Genomic DNA, 22,771 nt, shown 5'->3' on the forward strand with positions numbered 1-22,771 from the left:
GTAATATATACTATATACTATATACTATATATATATATATATATATATATATATATATACTATATATACTACTACTATACTACACACACACACATCACTACTACTACTATCACACACTCTATACTACACACTAACTCACTATATATACTATACACACACTATATCCCCCTCCCTACACACACCCACACACCCCCACACACTCCCCACACACTACATATACACACTATACATACTACTATACACCCACTACCCTACACACTACACTACACCCACACCCACACACACACACCCCCACTACCCACATCTATATACACACACACACCCCACACACACACACACACACCACACACCCCACACACACCCCTTCAATCAGAGCCTGCTGATGCCACCATAGTGCCATCACCCCAGGGGGGCTCAGCGGTTTGGCAAATTTTTTAGTGTGTCTGCCTCAGATCAGAGCAATGCCATCTGTTCTCTCTGCCCACCAAAAGTGAGCCGTGGAAAGGCCAACAGGGACAACTGCCTTACGAAGGCACATGGAGAAAAGGCACAAACAGCAATGGGAAGAACACCAAAGGAAAAGCAGCACACAAAAGAAAAGCCACCCTCCTCCTCTTCCTCCTTTAGGTGCATCATCTTCAGCCTCTTTCACCCTTGCACCTTCACAATCACAGCCACCCTCCACTCCGCCTCTCACCTTGAGCGGTTCCTGCTCCTCTGCCCACAGTAGCAGTCAGGTGTCCATGAGGGAAATCTTTGAGCGAAATAAGCCAATTTCTGCCAGTCAGCCCCTTGCCCGGCGTCTGACAGCTGGCTTGGCGGAACTGTTAGCTCGCCAGCTGTTACCATACCAGCTGGTGGACCCTGAGGCCTTCCGTAAATTTGTGGCCATTGGGGCACCGCAGTGGAAGATGCCAGGCTGCAATTATTTCTCTAAAAAAGGCGATACCCAAACTGTACCGTGAAGTTGAGAGGCAAAAGGTGTCATCTCTGGCACACAGCATTGGGTCAAAGGTCCATCTGACCACGGATGCCTGGTCTGCCAAGCACGGTCAGGGCAGGTACATTACTTACACAGCCCATTGAGTCAACCTGGTGACCGCTGACAAGCAGGGAGTACGTGGCATTGCAGCGGACCAACTTGTGACACCTCCACGGCTTGCAGGCAGGCCTCCTGCTACATCCTCTTCGCTGTCATCATCCTCCTCCATGGCTGAGTGGCAGTTCAACTCTACTGGTGCTGCGATCTCCTCTCCAGCTACATAGCCCCACGGCCTATGCTGCATGCCAGGTACGACGGTGTCACGCCATCTTAGACATGTCTTGCCTCAAAGCGGAGAGTCACACTGGAGCAGCTCTCCTGGCTTCTCTTAACAAACGGGTGGATCAGTGGCTGACCCCGCACCAACTGGAGATCGGCAACGTGGTGTGTGACAACGGCAGCAATCTCACTTCCGCTTTGAATTTGGGAAAGCTGATACATGTACCCTGCATGGCACATGTGCTGAATCTAGTCATTCAAAGATTTGTGTCCCAGTCTTCGAGAACGTCTTGAAGTAGGCCAGGAAGTTGTGTGGGCATTTCAGGCGGTCTTACACGGCCATGGCACGCTTGGCCGATATTCAGCGGAGAAACAACTTGCTGGTGAGATGCCTGATTTGTGATAGCCCGACTCGCTGGAATTCGACCCTCGTTATGTTCTCTCGCCTGCTACAACAGGAGAAAGCCGTCACCTGTCTCTACAACTACAGTAGAAGGATGGGGATGTTCTGGCCCAAGAACTGGGCACTCATGCGAAATGCCTGCAGGCTCATGCGGCCGTTTGAGTAGGTGACCAACCTGGTGAGTTGCAGTTAAGGCGCTGTGACAATCCAGCCCCGCGATCCCGTATAGATCTGCTACCGTTAGAGTATGCAGGAACTTAGTATGGGTGCAGACGGACAACGAGACCGGTTGCTGGATCATCAGAGGGAGAAAGGCGTGCCAATCCCATCTAATCTGCTCCCGTTAGCATACGCAGGAAGTACGGTGAACAGACTGACAATGAAGATTGATTGCGCAGCTGTCGACAATATGTAATGGGACAAACATTCACCAATCCCGTATTACTAGGCCACTGTTACCATGCAGGACTCATGCACTAGAGACTGCTGGAGACAAATTCACTGTGTGCATAGTAAACAGTTAAGATTGGTTGGAGGTGCCCATACATGTACAATCGTGACTGTATATACAATCAGTAAACTAACAATCACGCTGGAAATCAGGTAAATACACTGCCACCACTCTTCCAGTTCAGTAGGGAGGAAAGAGACTCCCGCTAGCATAATACGGTAGCCAGCCCAATCACGTTCAACATGCTCCAGTCACCGTTCGGGGAATAGTCACTTCCGAAGGCTTAGACTGTGAGCAATGCGACGTTAAAGAAAGGTTACTGGGTCCATATATGATGCAATCTCGATTGTATCCAATCGAGAAAACTAAAGTTATTGATTTCGCACAGGAAATCGGATACTAGCTAATCCTAGAAGGAAGAAACGGTTATTTACAACCTAGCTAGCAAATCAACAATTTATAAGCAAATCATAACACAATGCGGTAGTATGACTGACTCTTCAGAGGGCAGATTCGTTATAGCAGCAATCAGATGACCAGAACAGGCACAAGACTGAACAATAAAAATCTTTAGTTTTATTCTAAAACTACATACACACAGAGCTTACTTTAGAACAGTTTGGTTTGATAGAAAGAGTAGAGATGAAAAGAAACAGAATGTCTGAATATACAGTTCAAATACCGTTATTGGTAGTCCATGCGGCAATTGCAAGTCTTTGTTGAAAAGTCCAAGATGGCGATTGCCATGTGGCCAAAGGCCGTGATAGGAATAATCCAAAATGGAGATTTTGCCAGTGTCCAGCTGGCTTGTCAGATGTTATAGACAAAGATTCCAGATGATGGACTTGGACCCAGAGCTTTCTGGCCTCTCTGTAGTTATAGCCACCACCAGGAGGGGTTAGGGGGCATGGATCACACACCTCTTTGGAACAGGAGATATGCCCACCCCTCATGCACACAGGAATATACCTGAATCATGATAGGTGTGCATTTTTAGGTTTGTCAGAATTTATCAAGAACGTTGATACCAAACTTGGGGGATCAGACCCCTGGGGTATTAGAGGGTTATTTTAAAACAGTCTTACGCTAGATCTGGGAGTCAGATTGGTCCGTAAACCTCTCAGAACCAGTGTCCTGCGGAATCCCACAACCTGTGCAGATTTGATGGGCATAGAGATTTGCTATGCCATGAATTATGAAGAAAATGTGAAGGAAATATGGATATTGGGATTCCTGAGGTCACAGTAGGTCAGCTGCTTCCAGAGAGAAACTAATAAGATCTGGGCATTTGCTAGTTCTGTGTGGAGGTGTGAAAGCTAGAGACACCATTCTCTCAGAAACTTGGGCTTTACGATTTATGCCAGGCTCATCTGTGATGGATGGGGCTATATAACTTCCCAGAAACGCTAGGTGACAAATTTCACACAAAACTGCCAGGGCTTGCTAGTAGAGCCAGGAAGGAGAGAGAAAAAAAAAAGTGATTTTAAACCAACAAATGTTATTTTGGTTGGTTTGCAAAGAAACTTGCGTTTGTGACTCCATGACGCATTCGATATGTCATATCGACGGCGTCACAGGCGCCATCAGTGACTTGATCCCGTACGCATTCTTCCTGGAGCATGCAGTGTGTAGAGTGGTGGATCAAGCTGTGGAGGAGCGTGAACAGCAACAGGAGGAAGAGTTGTGGGATCCATTCTCAGAACAAGATGTTTCCTCAACACCTGCGGCAGCACAGAGGGGGGAGGAGGAAGAGGAGTCAGACTCAGATGAAGGCGTTTTCTTTGGAGGAGGAGGTGGCAGAAGAACAACCGCAGCAGGCGTCACAGGGGGCTTGTGCTGCTCAACGTTCCCGTGGTAATGTTCGTGGCTGGGGGGGGGGGGGGGGGAAGCTTACCTGACGTCACTGAGGAAGAGCAGGAGGAGATGGATAGTACGTCTGGATCCAAATTTGTGCAGATGGCGTCTTTCATGCTGTCCAGCCTGTTGAAGGACCCCCGTATAACAAAATCTCAAGGGGAATGGCCTGTACTGGGTGGCAACGCTACTAGACCCTCGGTATGGCCACAAAGTGGCGGAGACGTTTCCAAATCACATGAAGGCAGAAAGGATGCAGCACTTGCAGAACAAGCTGGCAACTATGCTTTACAGTGCGTTTAAGGGTGATGTCACAGAACAATGGAACAAAGGTGCCACTGCCAGTAATCCTCCCATGTCCACGCAGGCAAGGACAGGACATTCTAGTGATCTCATGGTGATGTCGGACATGCAAACATTCTTTAGTCCAACGCCTCGCCTTAGCCCTTCCGGATCCACCCTCCACCAATGCCTCGACCGCCAGGTAGCCGACTACCTGGATTTAAGTGTGGATGTAGACACTCTGACCAGCGATGGACCCCTGGACTACTGGGTGCGCAGGCTTGACCTGTGGCCAGAGCTGTCACAATTTGCCATCCAACTCCTGTCTCGCCCTGCATCAAGCAGGACGCTGTTGGTGGTGGCGGAGAAGGCAGTCAAGCGGCCTGCAGACAGAGATGCTGTGTGCGGGGACTGACTTAGTCCTCGGGTGGGCAGTAGCCCTCCGGGATCCATGCCTCATTCATTTTGATAAAGGTGAGGTACTGAACACTTTTTTTTGACCCAGGCGACTTCTCTTCTCGGTGACAATGCCTCCAGCAGCGCTGAAGGTCCTTTCTGACAGGACGTCAGAAAGGACCTTCAGCGCTGCTGGAGGCATTGTCACCGAGAAGAGAAGTCGCCTGGGTCAAAAAAAAGTGTTCAGTACCTCACCTTTATCAAAATGAATGAGGCATGAATCCCGGAGGGCTACTGCCCACCCGAGGACTAAGTCAGTCCCCGCACACAGCATCTCTGTCTGCAGGCCGCTTGACTGCCTTCTCCACCACCACCAACAGTGTCCAGGACACCAGGCGGATTTCTGAATTTTTAAGGCCGCTGTAGCAGCAGCTATAATAATTTTTCAGGTGCGTGTGCATGCCTGCCTAATTTTTCTGGCTGCACCGCAGCAACAAAATTAAGAACATGTACATGTGTCAATTCCCCTTCGTGATCCTTTACACACCACATCCAAGGTATTGCCAGATCCTGCAACTTCCACCTCCGTAACATCTCCAAGATCCGCTCCTACCTGTCTCCTGACACCACTAAACTCCTTATCCACGCCCTTGTCTCCCGCCTAGACTACTGCAATTCTCTTTTTTCTGGCCTCCCCTCTAACCGTACTGCCCCACTTCAATTGGTAATGAATGCGGCAGCCAGACTGATACATTCTTCTCAGTGCAGCGCCTCTACAACTCCGCTCTGTAAAGCCCTACACTGGCTCCACATCAGCTTTAGGATCAATTTCAAAATCCTGTGCTTGGCCTACAAACCAGTGCACAAGACCTGCCTGACCTACATCTCTGATCTGGTCCACAGGCACATACCAGTCCACCCCCTCCGATCCTCCAATGACCTGCGACTAGTCGCACCACGCATATCTCAGTCACATGCACGATTGCAGGACTTCACCAGGGCTGCCCCTACTCTCTGGAACTTGTTCTCACCTTTAATACCTTCAAACAAGCTCTCAAGACTCACCTTTTCATGCTCGCATACCCCCCTACACCAGCACTATAATATGTTCTGTTAGACACCCTCTCAAAAGATGCACCTATTGTCTCCACCCCCACCCTTTAGATTGTAAGCCTCTGGCAGGGCCCTCCTCCCTAGTGTTTCCAGCTTGATTATGCAATCTTACTGACAATCACCCCTCTCGAGGACTAGACCAGTCTCTATTTGGACCTATGACACTGTATTGTTATCAAATCATTTGCATGATCTTGTTTTGTTGCGAGTTTCCTGTATGTTCTACCTTGTATGTTAACCCATTTATCTATTGTGCAGCGCTGCGTAATATGTTGGCGCTTTATACATACAATAAATAATAATAATAATAATAACCTTGCCGCAGTGAAGGGGCTTGCGTATCACAATGAAGCAGTGACCGACTGCTATATGAGAGTCTCAGGGGAGGGGGTAAACACACCCAAGATAATAAGGTCGTTGCTTCATTGTGGTCAGACCAAATTCGATCAGCTGGACAGTCCCTGTTGTTCTATCATTGAGCTACCACAGCCTGGGCTTGCTAACCAGGGCTGTGGAGTCAGAGTCGTGGAGTCGGAGTAATTTTGGGTGCCTGGAGTCGAGTCGGGAAAAAAATGCACCGACTAATGAATTTAAACTGTAATTAAAATAGAAAATATGATAAAATGTTCTATTTCTCAGGTAATAGTCATCATAAATAATTGATACTTACAGTAATAGCTGTGCTTAGTCCACAAAAATGAAATAAACCAATCAAAATTAATTACTTGTGCTGCTTCAATAAAGCAGTCACCGTATTTTTAAAGTCAGATATACACATCTGATTGTGACTGTATATTTGATGTGTACACAGGAATCTCTTATATATGTTACGGCCAGAACCCGAAGTTTGGCCACTTCTAGTTCTGGCCGGCCACTTCGGGTTCTGGCCGGCCAATGCGCGAAGTGGCCGCTGCGCTGCGGCCAATGTTAGAAATGGAATGATTCCTCTGAGGTTAATGTATCTTCTGGCCGCAGCGCAGCGGCCAAACGTATAACAACTTAGTGAATTTATTGCAATTCAGCCGGCGGCAATGTAACAATTCAAGCCGCCGGCTTTTTTTTTTTCTGCCTCTCTCTCCTCTTATGGGCAGCCGGCGGGGACATGCGTGTCCCCGGGAGTCGTTCGTGGCGCCAGGGCAGCAGAGCGGGGAGGCTGCAGACATTGCTTCTGCCAGCACCCGCTCTGCAAGAACAGCAGGATTCCCCTGCCGCGACGAACGACTGCGGGGGGACACGCGTGTCCCCGCCGGCGGCCCATAGGAGAGCGAGAGAGGCGGGGGGGGGGGGGGGGGGGGGGGGGAGGAGAGAGAGGTAGAGAAAAAGCCGGCGGCTTGAATTGTTACATTGCCGCCGGCTGAATTGCAATAAATTCACTACGTTGTTATACGTTTGGCCACTGCGCTGCGGCCAGAAGATACATTAACCTCAGAGGAATCATTCCATTTCTAACATTGGCCGCAGCGCAGCAGCCACTTCGCGCATTGGCCGACCAGAACCCGAAGTGGCCGGCCAGAACTAGAAGTGGCCAAACTTCGGGTTCTGGCCGTAACATATATACTAAATAACATCTATGCTGTAAGAATAAAGCCTGATGTGTAGCCGTGTCACTAATAGAGATGGTCAATGAGATGGAAATAATTCTGCGTTGATTCTGATTTATGAAAATGTGCGCACTCTCTTTGCTCATGAAATCAAATAATTTGATATGTTAAAATTTGGTTTGGTGACTACGAATTAAATGGTACCTGAGAAGGATGAAAATAAAAGTTTTATACATACCTTGGGCTTCTTCCAGCCCCCTTCAGGCTAATCAGTACCTCGCTGTCCACCTCCACCACCTGGATCTTCTGCTATGAGTCCTGGTAATTCAGCCAGTCAGCGCAGTCCGGCCGCATGCCGCTTCCACAGCCAGGAGCGTTCTGCACCTGCGCAACAATGCTGTGCAGGTGTAATACGCTCCCGGCGGCGGAGTGTGTGCATGCGCACTACGCCAGACTGGCTCAAGTACCTGGACTCATAGCAGAAGATCCAGGTAGCGGAGGAGGACAGCGAGGGATTGATTAGCCTGAAGGGGGCTGGAGGAAGCCCCAGGTATGTATAAAACTTTAATTTCATCTGTCTCAGGTGTACTTTGTTATACAGTATTACTATACCCTACATATGCACTCTTCACAGAGCTGCAGGGAATCCACTGAGAATGTTGTGCACATTGAACACAGAGGTGTTGTCCATCACCCATAAACTTGGTTCAGATTGTGCATGAAGAATGTGTAATAGAGGAAGTATCTCCTTATTCCCCTGCACATCACTCTTACATGCACCCACAGTTACATTCTCCATATCCTTCTCACTTCAGTTGTCTTTTAAAATTCCTAAGCGTTGGCAGTTAAGAGATGATTTTCATGTTACATACTTTCATTCAACAAGATTGTAATATGCAAATTAGAGGAGTCTGAGTCGAGGAGTTGGAGTCGGAGGAATCCTAAACTGAGTCGGTGGATTTTTGTACCGACTCCCACAGCCCTGTTGATAACCGCCACGGCCTGCACTCTCGCCATGGTGAGCACCAGTCCAGCACGGCCGTCACTACACAAACAGCTGTTTGCGGTGCATTACACAGTGAGTTTGGTGTGTCAGTGTGAAGCAGTACTCTGATTACACTCCGATTGATGTATACACATGTAAGACGTTTTAAAGCACTTTAGGCCTCCAATTTAGCATGCAATCTGATTTCTGCCCTTAAAACGCTGCTTTGCGTCAAATCCAGATTTTTCCCCGGGACTTTTGGCGTGTATGCCACTCATCCATGCCCCCCTCCAGGTGTTAGACCCCCTTGAAACATCTTTTCCATCACTTTTGTGGCCAGCATAAATATTTCTAGTTTTCTAAGTTCACATCCCAATTGAAGTCTATTGCAGATCGTGAAAGTTCGCATGAACCGAGCATTTGCGGAAGTTCGCTGCACCACGAGATTAAAAATGTGGGCCAAGCAGGAGATGTGCTGGAGGTTTCCCTGCTGCACTGTGGCCACCAGGATGAGTGGCTGACGCAAAAAAAGTTTTTCTTTTTTGCAGCGATACCAATGAAATGACTGCAGAGTTGTCAGTGGACCCGGGCAGTGTGAAGGCAGACTTTAGCAGCGACTGAATCAGGAGTACAAATCGGCCGGTCAGTGCGGCAGCACAGAAGGACCATGGCAACTTACTGGTAGTACCACAGTTTGATAGTGCTGCCCAAAAAATGACATGCATCTGTGGACCCGGGGTCTGAGGCACATACAGATGGTCCCGATCATCATCAAAAAAACTCTTCTCCTGACCCCCACCACCTCTGCCACCCCAATATCCCCAGACACAGACCCCTCATCGTCCTCAACATAAACTTGGGATGCTGCCCGAGCCCAACCTCCTCCTCCACATCAGGCCCCATTATCTCCTCAACGGCAGCCCTCAATAATTGCCCAGACGCCAGACTGAGGGACACAACGCTCTTGTCCGGGGAGGGCTGCTGACCACTGGCTGCTGGGGTGGATGTCACAACTTGCGTGGGGCGTTGGCTGTTGCGAGTGCTGCTCACAGCGGAGGTCTGTGAGAAACTCATGATAGGCTCATGAAACGTGGTGAATGAACTGCAGTGGCAGTCTGACTGTCTGTAAATAGTAACTGAAGCTAATCACTGGCTAATGAGCTGAATAATACCAGTGAGCACAGTACAACGTAACTGAAGGGAATCACTGGCTAATGAGATGAATAATACCAGTGAGCACAGTACAACGTAACTGAAGGGTATCACTGCCAAATGAACTGAATACTACCAGTGAGCACAGTACAACGTAACTGAAGGGAATCACTGCCAAATGAACTGAATAATACCAGTCAGCACAGTGCAACGTAAATGAAGGGAATCACTGGCTAATGAGATGAATAATACCAGTGAGCAGTACAATGTCATTCAGGAAACTTACTGAATGAACAGTACTGGCAGTGTGACTGTCTGTAAGTAGTAACTTAAGTGTATTACTGGCTAATGAGCTGAATACAAGTGAGCTGTACAATCAGTCTGAACCTGCCTGCCTGCACTAAACACACTAATCAGTACACTCTCTCACTATTATGACTACACTGACTACAGCTAACTGAAGTTAAAACTCACTAACATGCTAGCTAGCTAAATACAACTATCAAGTACAGTATCACAGCAATGTAAGGACTGAAAACACTAGGGATTGACACACTCTTGCTGAAGCAACAATGGCCTGGAGATGATCCTCTCAGTACCAGAGTCTAGCAAAGACGGAGCTTTTCATCATGGCCGCCGCTTTTTAGAGGAGGGCCTGGCTGGGGGCCTCTGACTGGCCCCGGGAAGTCACTTCCGCCTACTTCCGCTTATCCCGACCTAACCACGGCTTTTGCACCATTTTCATGAGCGTGAATGCATTCGAATGTACGCATTCACGGTCTGACAAAGTGGATTTTAGTAATTGAAAATTGACCCACGGCGACGAATACCCGTGCCAAATAGCGTAAAAATGGTTGTGAAATCATGGCAAATCGTGATCACGACCTACATCCGAGCACCACTGCGTGACAGAAGCACGCAGTGTTATATACCAGTCACTGCACCTGTTCACGATACCTGTGTGTGTGACAGCTGCACATTGTATTGATACCAGTCACTGCATACCTGTTAAGTGCACCTACGTGACCGCATGCAGTGTTATTATATACCAGTCACTGCATACTTGTTCACGGTACCTGTGTGTGACAGCTGCACATTTGTAATACCAATCACTGCATACCTGTTCACTGCACCTGTGTGACTGAACACTTTTAGATACCAGTCCGTGCATACCTGTTAACTACACCTGTGTGACAGCTGCACATTGTATTGTAATACCAGTCACTGCATATCTTTCACTGCACATTGTATTAGTCAAGTCAGTGCATACCTTTCACTTCATCCCCCCCCCCCCCCCCGATATGGAGAAAACAGGCAGAGGCAACGGCAAAGGCAGACCCAGAGGCAGGCCACCCAGCAGGTCTGTTAGTCTGTTCGAGGTCGTGTTGACATGATTTTGTGTGGCCCTAGACCAAAATACAGTGCTCAGAAGAAGGCACGTGCCATCAACTCCCAAGATTGTCAGGACGTGGTTGACTATTTAACACAGAACACCTCATCTTCCGCAGCCACCAGCGCTACTCCAGTGCAAGCACCACATCCGCTACATATGACACTTCGCAGGAGTTATTTGGTGGGGAATTCACTGATTCACAGCCATTATTGTTACAACAAGCTGAAGGCGCTAAGCAAGTTACACCACCTCATATGTCTGAGTTAGATGACACTATGGACGTAAGGTGTGAGGAGGAGGATGATGGAGGAGGATGATGAAGTACCTGCTGTTGGTGCAGTTCTAGCGGTGTCTGATACAAGCGAAGCTGGGGAGGATGATTATGATGAGGATACTGCCATGGCTGCCTTGTGGGATCCTAATAGACAAGATGACCAGGGGGACAGTTCAGAGGGGGAGTCAGAAAGGAGTAGGAGGAGACGAGTTGCTGAAAGAAGCAGAGGGAGCTCATCTTCAGAAACAGCTGGTGGCAGTGTCCAGCGCCATGTATCGCTACCTATGGACAGCCAGCCAACATGCCCTTCAACGTCAGCTGCTGACGCCACCATAGTGCCCACACCCCAGGGCTCAGCGGTGTGGAACTTTTTTGTGTGTCTGCCGCAGATGAGAGCAATGCCATCTGTTCTCTCAGCCACCAAAAATTGAGCCGTGGAAAGGCCAAAACCCGCGTAGGGAAAACTGGCTTACGAAGGCACATGCAGAAAAGGCACAAACTGCAATGGTAAGACCACCTGAGGAAAAGCAGCACACAAAAGTAAAGCCACCCTCCTTCAGGTGCATCATCTTCAGCAGCTTTCTCCCTTGCACCTTCACAATCACAGCCACCCTCCTCCACTCCGCCTCTCACCTTCAGCGGTTCCTGCTCCTCTGCCCACAGCAGCAGTCAGGTGTCTGAGGGAAATCTTTGAGCAGAAGTAACCAATGTCCGCCAGTCATCCCCTTGCCCGGCGTCTGACAGCTGGCTTGACGGAACTGTTAGCTCGCTAGCTGTTACCATACCAGCTGGTGGACTCTGAGGCCTTCCGAAAATGTGTGGCCATTGGGACACCACAGTGGAAGATACCTACCAGGCCGCAATTCTCTCTCAAAAAAGCGATACCCAAACTGTACCATAAAGTTGAAAGGCAAGCTGTGTCATCTCTGGCACACAGCGTAGGGTCAAGGGTCCATCTGACCACGGATGCCTGGTCTGCCAAGCATGGTCAGGGCAGGTACATTACTTACACAGCCCATTGGGTCAACCTGGTGACCGCTGGCAAGCAGGGAGTACGTGGCTGTGCAGCAGATCTAGTTGCGACACCTCCACGGCTTGCAGGCAGGCCTCCTGCCATCTCCTCTACTTCTCCTCCTGCTACATCCTCTTTACTGTCGTCCTCCTCCTCTTTGGCTGAGTGGCAGTGCTGTTCTACTGGTGCTGCAAATTCCTCTCTAGCTACACAGCCCTAGCTCCCCACGGCCTATGCTGCATGCCAGGTACGACGGTGTCACGCCATCTTAGACATGTCTTGCCTCAAAGCGGACAGTCCCACTGGAATAGCTCTCCTGGCTGCTCTTAAACAGGTGGATCAGTGGCTGTCCCCGCACCAAATGGAGATCGGCAACGTGGTGTGTGACAACGGCAGCAATCTCATTTCCGCTTTGAATTTGGGAAAGTTGACACATGTACCCTGCATGGCACATGTGCTGAAGATTTGTGTGTAAGTACCCAGGCTTACAGGACGCCCTGAAGCAGTCCAGGAAGGTGTGTGGGCATGTCAGGCGGTCTTACACGGCGCAGTGAAGGCGCCATCAGCGACTTGATCCCATAGGCTTTCTTCCTGGAGTGTGCCGTGCGTAGAGTGGTGGATCAAACGGTGGAGGAGCGTGAACATGAACAGGAGGAAGAGTTGTGGGATCAAATCTCAGTAGAACCAGATGTTTCCAATCCTCAACACCTGCGGCAGCACAGAGGGGGAAGGAGGAGGAGGAGGAAGAGTCGTGTGGGGAAGAGGAGTCAGATGAGGAGGAAGGTGTTTTTTTTTTTGTAGGAGGAGGTAGCAGAAGAACAACCGCAGCAGGCGTCGCAGGCGGCTTGTGCTGCTCAACTTTCCCGTGGTATTGTTCGTGGCTGGGGGGGGGATCTTACCTGACATCACTAAGAAAGAGCAGGAGATGGATAGTACATCTGCATCCAAATTTGTGCAGATGGCGTCTTTCATGTTGTCCAGCGTGCTGAGGGACCCCCGTATAAAAAAAACTCAAGGGGAATGACCTGTACTGGGTGGCAACGCTACTAGACCCTCGGTATAGGCACAAAGTGGCGGAGACGTTACCAACTCACCTGAAGGCAGAAAGGATGCAGCACTTGCAGAACAAGCTGGCAACTATGCTTTACAGTGCGTTTAAGGGTGATGTCACAGCACAACGGAACAAAGGTACCACTGCCAGTAATCCTTCTCCCATGTCCACGCAGGCAAGGACAGGACATTCTAGTGATCTCATGGTGATGTCATGCGGACATTCAAACATTCTTTAGTCCAACGCCTCGCCTTAGCCCTTCCGGATCCACCCTCCACCAATGCCTTGACCGGCAGGTAGCCGACTACCTTGATTTAAGTGTGGATATAGACACTCTGACCAGCGATGGACCCCTGGACTACTGGGTGCGCAGGCTTGACCTGTGGCCAGAGCTGTCACAATTTGCCATCCAACTTCTGTCTTGCCCTGCCTCAAGCGTCCTGTCAAAGGACCTTCAGCGCTGCTGGAGGCATTGTCACCGAGAAGAGAAGTCGCCTGGGTCAAAAAAGTGTTCAGTACCTCACCTTTATCAAAATGAATGAGGCATGGATCCCGTAGGGCTATTGCTCGCCCGAAGACTAAGTCAGTCCCCACACACACAGCATCTCTGCCTGCACGCCGTGTGACTGCCTGCACCAAAATTAAGTCGGTCTCTAACACAGCATCTCTGCCAGCAGGCTGCTTTCCTGCCTTCTCCTCCACCACCAACAGGGTCCAGGACTCCAGGCGGATTCCTGAATTTTTAAGGCCGCGGCTAGTAGCGCCCGCTAACAAACTCAATAACAATTTTTTTCTAGTGCGTGTATATGCCTGCCTAATTTTTCTGGCTGCACTGAAGCTGCAACAACAAAACAAAAAGGCATGCACATGCGTCAATTCCCCTTTGTGATTGTTACCTTGCCGCGGTGAAGGGGCTTGCGTATCACAATGAAGCAATGACCTCCGTCTACATGAGTGTCTCGGGGGGGGGGGGGGGGGCACACCCAAGATAATAAGGTTATCATAGATAAAAGAAGGGAGAAAAAGTACCCAATATGCAGCACCAGACCACTCCAAATATAATTCCAATTACAATATCTTTATTTGATGATAAGCAAACACAATTAAAAACAATATTAAAATTCACCAAAAGGTGATAGTTGGCTGATTGTGTAATGGTTAAGGGCTCTGCCTCTGACACAGGAGACCAGGGTTCGAATCTCGGCTCTGCCTGTTCAGTAAGCCAGCACTAATTCAGTAGGAGACCTTTGGCAAGTCTCCCTTACACTGCTACTGCCAATAGAGCGCGCCCTAGTGGCTGCTGCTCTGCTCTGGCGCTTTGAGTCCGCAAGGAGAAAAGCGCAATATCGATGTTATTTGTCTTGTCTTGTCTTGATAGCAGCGGTGTACATGAACAATAATAATAATAATAATAATAATAATAATAATAATAATAACACATATCCGTATTGTAAGACCTCACACCCAAAAATGTTAAGATATATAATATATTGTATCTCCAAGTATTTAATCAAACAAGTGGTCCTCTAATTAAACAATTATAAAATATGGGGCCATAAATACTGTGCATTAATGGACAATTGTGTGTAAAAAAAATAAAAAAATAAAAAAAATTGTCATTTACAGAGATATTTCTCCCACCCAGCATGGGTATCTGTAAAAATACACCACAAAACACATTATACTACTTCACCTGAGTACGGCAATACCACATGTGTGGCACTTTTTTGCAGCCTAGGTGCGCTAAGGGGTCCAACGTCCTATTCACAGGTCATTTTGAGGCATTTGATTTCTAGACTACTCACGGTTTAGTGCCCCTAAAATGCCAGGGCAGTATAGGAACCCCACAAGTGACCCCATTTTAGAAAAGACATCCCAAGGTATTCTGTTAGGAGTATGGTGAGTTCATAGATTTTATTTTTTTTGTCACAAGTTAGTGGAAAATGACACTTTGTGAAAAAAACAATAAAAATCAATTTCCGCTAACGTGACAAAAAATAAATTCTATGAACTCGTCATACACCTAACGGAATACCTTGGGGTGTCTTTTTTCTAAAATGGGGTCACTTGTGGGGTTCCTATACTGCCCTGGCATTTTAGGGGCCTAAAACCGTGAGTAGTCGTATGTAAACCAAGTGCCTCAAAATGACTGTTCAGCTGTATAAGCATCTGCAAATTTTGACAGGTGGTCTAATGAGGGGGCGAATTTTGTGGAACCAGTCATAAGCAGGGTGGCCTCTTAGATGACAGGTTGTATTGGGCCTGATCTGATGGATAGGAGTGCTGGGGGGGGGGTGACAGGAGGTGATTGATGGGTGTCTCAGGGGGTGATTAGAGGGGAAAATAGATGCAATCAATGCACTGGGGAGGTGATCGGAAGGGGATCTGAGGGTTTGGCAGAGTGATCAGGAGCCTACACGGGGCAAATTAGGGCCTGATCTGATGGGTAGGTGTGCTAGGGGGTGACAGGTGGTAACAGGAGGTGATCAAGGTGTGATTAGAGGGGAGGATAGATGCAAGCAATGCACTGGCAAGGTGATAAGTGCTGGGGTCTGAGGGTGTTCTGAGGGTGTGGGCGGATGATTGGGTGCCCTAGGGGCAGATAGGGGTCTGATCTGATGAGTAGCAGTGACAGGTGGTGACAGGGGGTGATTGATGGGTGATTAGATGGCAGAACAGATGTAAACAATGCACTTTGGAGGTGATCTGAGGGTGGGTCTGTGAGCGATCTGATGGTGTGGGTGGGTGATCAGATGCCCGTAAGAGGCAGGTTAGGGTCTGATCTGATGGGTGGTAGTGACAGGGGGTGATTGACGGGTGATTGACGAGTGATTGACAGGTGATTACAGGGGAGGATAGATGTATACAGTACACGGGGGGGGGTCTAAGGGTGTTCTGAGGGTGTGGGCGGTGATTGGGTGCCCTAGGGGCAGATAGGGGTCTGATCTGATGGATAGCAGTGACAGGTGGTGACAGGGGGTGATTGATGGGTGATCAGTGGGTGATTAGATGGCAGAACGGATGTAGACAATGCACTTTGGAGGTGATCTGAGGGTGGGTCTGCGGGCGATCTGAGGGTGCAGGCGGGTGATCAGATGCCTGTAAGAGGCAGGTTAGGGTCTGATCCCCTGTGGCAGTGACAGGGGGTTATTGACGGGTGAGGATAAATGTAAACAGTACACGGGGGGGGGGGGTGATCAGGAGCCCCCAGGGGGCAGTGTTAGTGACAGGGGGTGATTGACAGGTGATTACAGGGGAGAATAGATGTATACAGTACACAGAGGTGGGGGTCTAGGGGGTAGATCAGGAGCCCCCAGGGGGCAGTTTAGGACCTAAACTAAAAAAATAGCATTGACAGTGACAAGGAGTGATTGATGAGTGGTTAGGAGGGGGGTGATTGGGTACAAACAGGGGTCTGGGGGGGTCTGAGGGGTGCTGTGGGCAGAGGGAAGGGGGGCCAGATCAGTGTGTTTGCGTGCAGACTAGGGTGGCTGCAGCCTGCCCTGGTGGTCCCTTGATCACTGGGACCACCAGGGCAGGAGGCTGCCTGTATAATATGCTTTGTATACATTACAAAACGTATTATACGATTTAATTGCGGCGATCGAACGGTAAACATCCCGCCGGCGCTTACCTACGGCCGGTGGGATGACGTCGCGGGTGGGCGGAGCCTGTTGCCAGGGGCAGCGATCGCTGCCCCGCAGAGCCGAAAGGAGCCGCCGCCGATGGGCGTATTGTGGTCCTTTCGGCGTCCACTTTGCTGCCGCCCATCAGCTGTGGGCCGTCGGCAAATGGTTAATCCAGAGTGCGGTGGAACACATGTAAAAATTCCAAGACAGTTTATCTTCAAATTGTGGCATCAAAAATATTCATTCAACGTAAACATGCATGAACATACCATTGCCTGAGGTGGTGTAGTGGTGGTGGGTGCTGGGCACAGATAGCCTTACGGCTGTTTCACGCAAAATCTGCGCTTCTACGGAGGCTGCAATGTGTGCTGTCACTTGCTGGGCTTTATACTGTTGAAAGCTCAGCATGCGGCGAAAATGGCCGCTCTAGACCGCCGTAAGGCCGAAAGGCTATCTGTGCCCAGCACCCACCGCCACTACACCACCTCAGACAATGGTATGTTCATGCATGTTTACGTTGAATGAATATTTTTGATGCCACAATTTGAAGATACACTGTCTTGGATTTTTTACATGTGTTCCACCGCACTCTGGATTAAATAGCAATAGAAGCAGTGCCGATTGTCTCCCTCTCCTCTCCTTTATTGTATTGAAACTTCTAATCAACCAGAGCACGCTATCAATACCAAAAGTGTGGATGAAGAGCTGTGTACTATATGCTATATCCTTCTAAATTCAGCACAAATACTGTAGTGCCGACGCTTTTCTTCTTCTGTCACAGAAAATGTAGCATTTTTCAGAGCGATTCATTCATAAATCGCTCTGAAAATCTGTATTGCAGTCCCACATCACACAGAGACTACTTGCCTGTAATATGACTCATGTCCCTGCCAGTCTCTCACACAAATCAGAAAGCAGCCCTCCTGGAGTCTAGGGACAGTCAAAAACTTTTCAACTTGTATAACACCTTATCCACACATGCAGTCATAACAATGGGGAGAGACCAGACAGATTTTTGCCCATGGCCTATCCAGGCAAGCTCTGCATCAAGCTGTGTATATTTACCAGCTTGCCTGCCCTCAAATTGCACTTTTATCAGGGAGCCTAGTGTTTCACATTGCCTTACAGCAACATACCTGAATACACCAGGCACTGGACTGGCCCTAAATCACTGAATGAAAGGTGGCCTGGGGAGCAATCGCCCCCCCCTTCCCCCCTGGCCAGTCTGTGCCTCAAGCTTTCCAAGGAGTACCAAAGGCAAGAATTTTGAAAGGGGACAGCAGTGGAACAAGAGCAAGGAGAGCACCAAGAAGACTCTATGGGCTCTATTCTCAAAGAGCCAAAAGTACCGCAAAATTTTACCGGTAAATTCCCGCCAGCGGTAAACTCCGCATTTTTTTAGCATTCACTAACATTTTCTGCATGTTTGCCGCATGCGGGAAAAAAGATGCGGAAACAGCCATTATTCATGCGGGAATCATGCGGTAAAAAGGTCGCATGAAAAAGTGTTTAAAAAAAAAAAAAGTTAAAGTCCAGCAAGCACAGCCCTTAAGCCTCCACACTTCATTAAAGTCAATGGGATTCGGAATATATCACCTACTACTTGTAGGTGATTAAAAAAAAAAAAAAAAAAAAAAAAAAAAAAAAAAAAAAATCGGTAATTAACGACGAAATGATGCGCCTGAACATTTTTGAGAATTGATCTTTTATTGCGAAAAATACCGACTTTTGCGGAAAGTTCTCCGCATGAATCCCGCACTTTTACCACACTTTTTCCGCATGCGGCAAAAACATGCGGAAAATTTAGAGAATGCAAACTTGACGGTATTTTGGGTGCAAACTTCCCGCATGTACTTTACCGCATGCGGGAAGTCTTTGAGAATAGAGCCCAATGTGATCCAGACCCTTCCCTCTTCTCAAGTACACAACATGAAGCATTTTGCTTTCATAAAATAACTACTTAATCAACAAAAGTTATGCAATGTTATACTTCTAAAAAGAAAACTGCATTTACCTTCAAAGCAAACTTCTCTCCAGTCTTTTTGCTGAAGATCTCTAATACCTTTCCATTGATACCCAGACCCAAGACTTGGTTTGTCACTTTGTATTCATCAGTTATCGCATTCTTTTTAACTGGAACTGTAGATTTAAACTGCTGCTGGTGTGGAGCTGGCTGTTGTTGAACAAGAGGCTGATTTAGCGTTGGGGAGAGAGGGAAAGGAAGCCCTGGATTCATCATAATCGAAATTCGCATATACACTGGAAAGACTTCGATTACGTTTCAACTTATTAAGCGAACATTTCAACTTATTAAGCGTACCAACTTGAGAAATCACTTATCTCTGTCCACGTTATTAAACTCGATGTCAACGTGTCGTCTGCAAACGGCTACACTGAATGTATTGGCAATAACATCACCGGCGAGTTAATCAACTTCTTCTCAACACCACAGTACGTGATTCAATTAAAATGTTCTTAAAAGTTTGCATTTTCTACTCATTGCAGATTGCGATCAACTTCCATAACGCTGCTATCCATAAAACATTCCACTGCCAGATCACTCCCACCAACGACGTCATAGCCTCGAATTGAGTCTCAGCTGACTCTCTTAAAAGGGCGATGCCCTTTTTCAAAGCGGTCACTACAAACTAGACTAGAATTTTCCCAGAGTAACGTGGAAGTTTGGTTTAACATTTTACAGAGCTTTGAAAATAGAATTTTGCCTTCTTAGGCATCTTTCACACAGGATCCTGAAAGCAATACATTCACCACTAGGCACCAGTTATCTGCTCACACTCAGGGTTGCCAAGCGTCCGTAAAAAGACGGACTGTCAGTAAAAATGCTCTTAAAAAACTGCTGTCCATAGTGCTCCTATTTCCTGGGCAATAGTCCGTCTAAATACATATACATTCCTTTGATCTATTCCCCCCTCTCTCAGCCTCCCTCCTCCTCCGAGTCCCGTGCAGCGTGCAATGAGAGATGGGCTTTTTGGTGCAAGGGGACACTGATTCTACTTAAAAGGACTATATCACTTTAAATGTATGCTATTCTGTCGGGTATGCTAAAATGTTGGAACAATGGCTCCTCTGCTGCCCAATAAGAGAGAGGCAGCTTGAAGTGATGCAGGCAGCCTAGCCCGGTGTAATGTCTGATTGCGCTGCCCGGAAGCTCCCTTCCACACTGAGTAGCACGCATGCTCAGTGTGAAGTTACTGATGCTGCTGGAGATAAAATACGAAATATCTCCGCTCCCACACCTCCTACACTCCCCAAATTTTCAGGGTAGGGAGGGGGCCCCCCGAACGACCTCTATGCCAAATTGCACCCCGAGACCCACTGGTTCAGGAGATAGATTAGAGAAATTCCCTATCTACCCTGAAAATTTGGGGAGTGTAAGAGGTGTGGGAGCGGAGATATTTCGTATTTTACCTCCAGCAGCATCATTCTATAGGAAATGTGGCCGCACAGTCTCCTACTGCGCATGCGGGGCAGCGCAAATCCACAGGCAGCGTAATCAGACACAACACCGGTGTAATGTCTGATTGCGCTGCCCGGAAGCTCCCTTTCACACTGAGTAGCACGCATGCTCAGTGTGAAGTTAATGATGCTGCTGGAGATAAAATACGAAATATCTCCGCTCCCACACCTCTTACACTCCCCAAATTTTGAGGGTAGGGAGGGGACCCCCCGAACGACCTTTATGCCAAATTGCAGCCCCCGAGACCCGCTGGTTCAGGAGATAGATTAGAGAAATATATCTCGGGAACCAGCGGGTCTCGGGGGCTGCAATTTGGTATAGAGGTAGTTCGGGGGGTCCCCTCTCTACCCTGAAAATGTGGGGAGTGTAAGAGGTGTGGGAGCGGAGATATTTAGTATTTTACCTCCAGCAGCATCATTCTATAGGAAATGTGGCCGCACAGTCTCCTACTGCGCATGCGGGGCAGCGCAAATCCACAGGCAGCGTAATCAGACACAACACCGGCCCAGCCAGTCACACATCACAGAGAGGAGGCAGTGACTGCAGTCAGTCTAGCGTCCTCTTCCCTCCATCCATGCATCTAAGTGAGCCTCTTGTTTGTTTATCTTCTTGGCGCCTCCCTCCAGTCAGTCACTCAGAGTCAGAGAGAGAGAGAGAGAGAGAGAGAGGGGCATCCCTAGCACTGTTGCTGGCAGCTCAGTCCGCATCAAAGCCAGACAGGAATAAGTAAGTGTTCTGGGCAGCAGCAAAACTGTGACCTGGCTCTCCCTCATAACATAAATATCCTGTAGTGAAGTCAGGGAGTCTCCCACACATGAGAAATGCTGTGAAAAGACTGCTCTGCAGGAGGGGAGACACGCAGACTCCTGTACACACTTTCAAGCCACAGTGACATACCTCCCAACTTTTTGAGATGAGAAAGAGGGACACTTAAGCTACCGCCCCTGCCACACCCCTGATCACCCCCCCCCCCCCCCGGTCACAACCCTACTCACGCATACCATAAAGATTTCATAAGAAAAATATGTTGTTTTATAATTCAAACCACACTGGTCCTTTCTATCCTGGTTCATTTTCCTTCATATTAGCATTTTAAAATCAGTAATATATCAATTTAAAGGATGGGAATAACGTTTAGAGTCAATCAAACACATTTTTAGCAGATCAATTTATATATTTACATAGAAAGAGGGACAAAGTCCTGAAAGAGGGACAAATGAGGAGGAAAGAGGGACAGAGGGACATGGCTCTCAAAGAGGGACTGTCCCTCCAAAAGAGGGACAGTTGGGAGCTATGCAGTGAGCAGCAGCTGCAGAAGCCAGCAAGTGAGTCAGTCTGTGTGACAGTGAGTGGAATATGTCACAGGGAATCTCCAGCGTTTAGAATGTCTGTATAAAGAATGCCAAATGTGTAGCAACTTGAAAAAAGTCATATACTTTCACATAGAGAGAATACTCTCCTATTGAACTTTCCCTGTCCTCTATCAGTGGAGTTCTTTCAGCGCTGTACCTAATTCAAATTTGCCACTTCTGGAAGCCCTCCTGTCCTCAAGTGCTTCAGAAGACAGGCAGTTCCGTACCATGCGATTGCACACTTGTGCATGTGCAGTACAAAGCCGCTTGTCTTTAGAAGTACTCGGGTGCAGGAGAGCTTCCAGAGGTGGCAAATTTGAATTAGGTACAGCGCTGGAACAGTTCCACAGAGAGAGGACACAGAAGGTTCTATAGGATCCAGAGTCTTCCCTCTACATAAGGTAGTATATAACTTTTTCTAAGGTACCAGAGGTGAATATAGATAGTGTTCTTTTACTTACCTGGGGCTTCTTCCAGCCCCCATAGGTTTGTTGGTCCCTCGCTGTCCTCCTGGTCCTCTTTATTGATCCACTGTTTGACGGGATACAGAATCCAGACGGCTTGGTTAGTTTCCCCTTTCTGGCTGGCAGTCATAACTGCACTATGACTATGGAAATTAGATTGTGAGATTCTCTGAGGACAGCCAGTGACATGACTATGTACTCTGTAAAGTGCTGCAGAAGATGACCGTGCTATATAAATAAATAATAATAATATGGTAGGACATTAGACTATGACTATGGCAGGATTAGAGTGTGAGCTCCTCTGAGTACAGTCAGTGACGTGACTATGTACTCTGTAAAGTGCTGCAGAAGATGTCAGTGCTATATAAATACATAATAATACAGTAGGACATTACACTATGACTATGGTAGTATTAGAGTGTGATCTCCTCTGAGGACAGACAGTGACATGACTATGTACTCTGTAAAGTTCTGCAGAAGATGTCAGTGCTATATAAATACTTAAAAAATAATGCCCAGTGCTTAGCCCCACCCATAACTCTACTTAAAAGTGCACTTCGGCCTCCACCCCTAACTCCACCCCCTGTCCGTCCAAAATTTGGGGTGTCCTGCTTTTTTGAGCCTCTTGTCCATCAAAAATTAGAAATTAGGTTGGCAACCCTGGCTCACATTCCCCAGAT

General features: G+C 48.0%; 1 protein-coding gene across 1 annotated transcript in view; it reads right to left on the minus strand.

Moving 5' to 3' along the window:
* MAPKAPK2 (MAPK activated protein kinase 2) overlaps positions 1-19,751 on the minus strand; it is a 378,176-nt gene extending 358,425 nt beyond the window's left edge. The window contains exon 1 of the mRNA XM_068266238.1: positions 18,812-19,751. Coding sequence (XP_068122339.1) covers positions 18,812-19,051 — 240 coding nt within the window. The 5' untranslated portion in view covers positions 19,052-19,751. The remainder of the gene's footprint in view (positions 1-18,811) is intronic.
* Positions 19,752-22,771: the final 3,020 nt, after the last annotated feature.

This window comes from Hyperolius riggenbachi, chromosome 2 (assembly GCF_040937935.1).
Source record: "Hyperolius riggenbachi isolate aHypRig1 chromosome 2, aHypRig1.pri, whole genome shotgun sequence".
Taxonomy (NCBI): Eukaryota; Metazoa; Chordata; class Amphibia; order Anura; family Hyperoliidae; genus Hyperolius; species Hyperolius riggenbachi.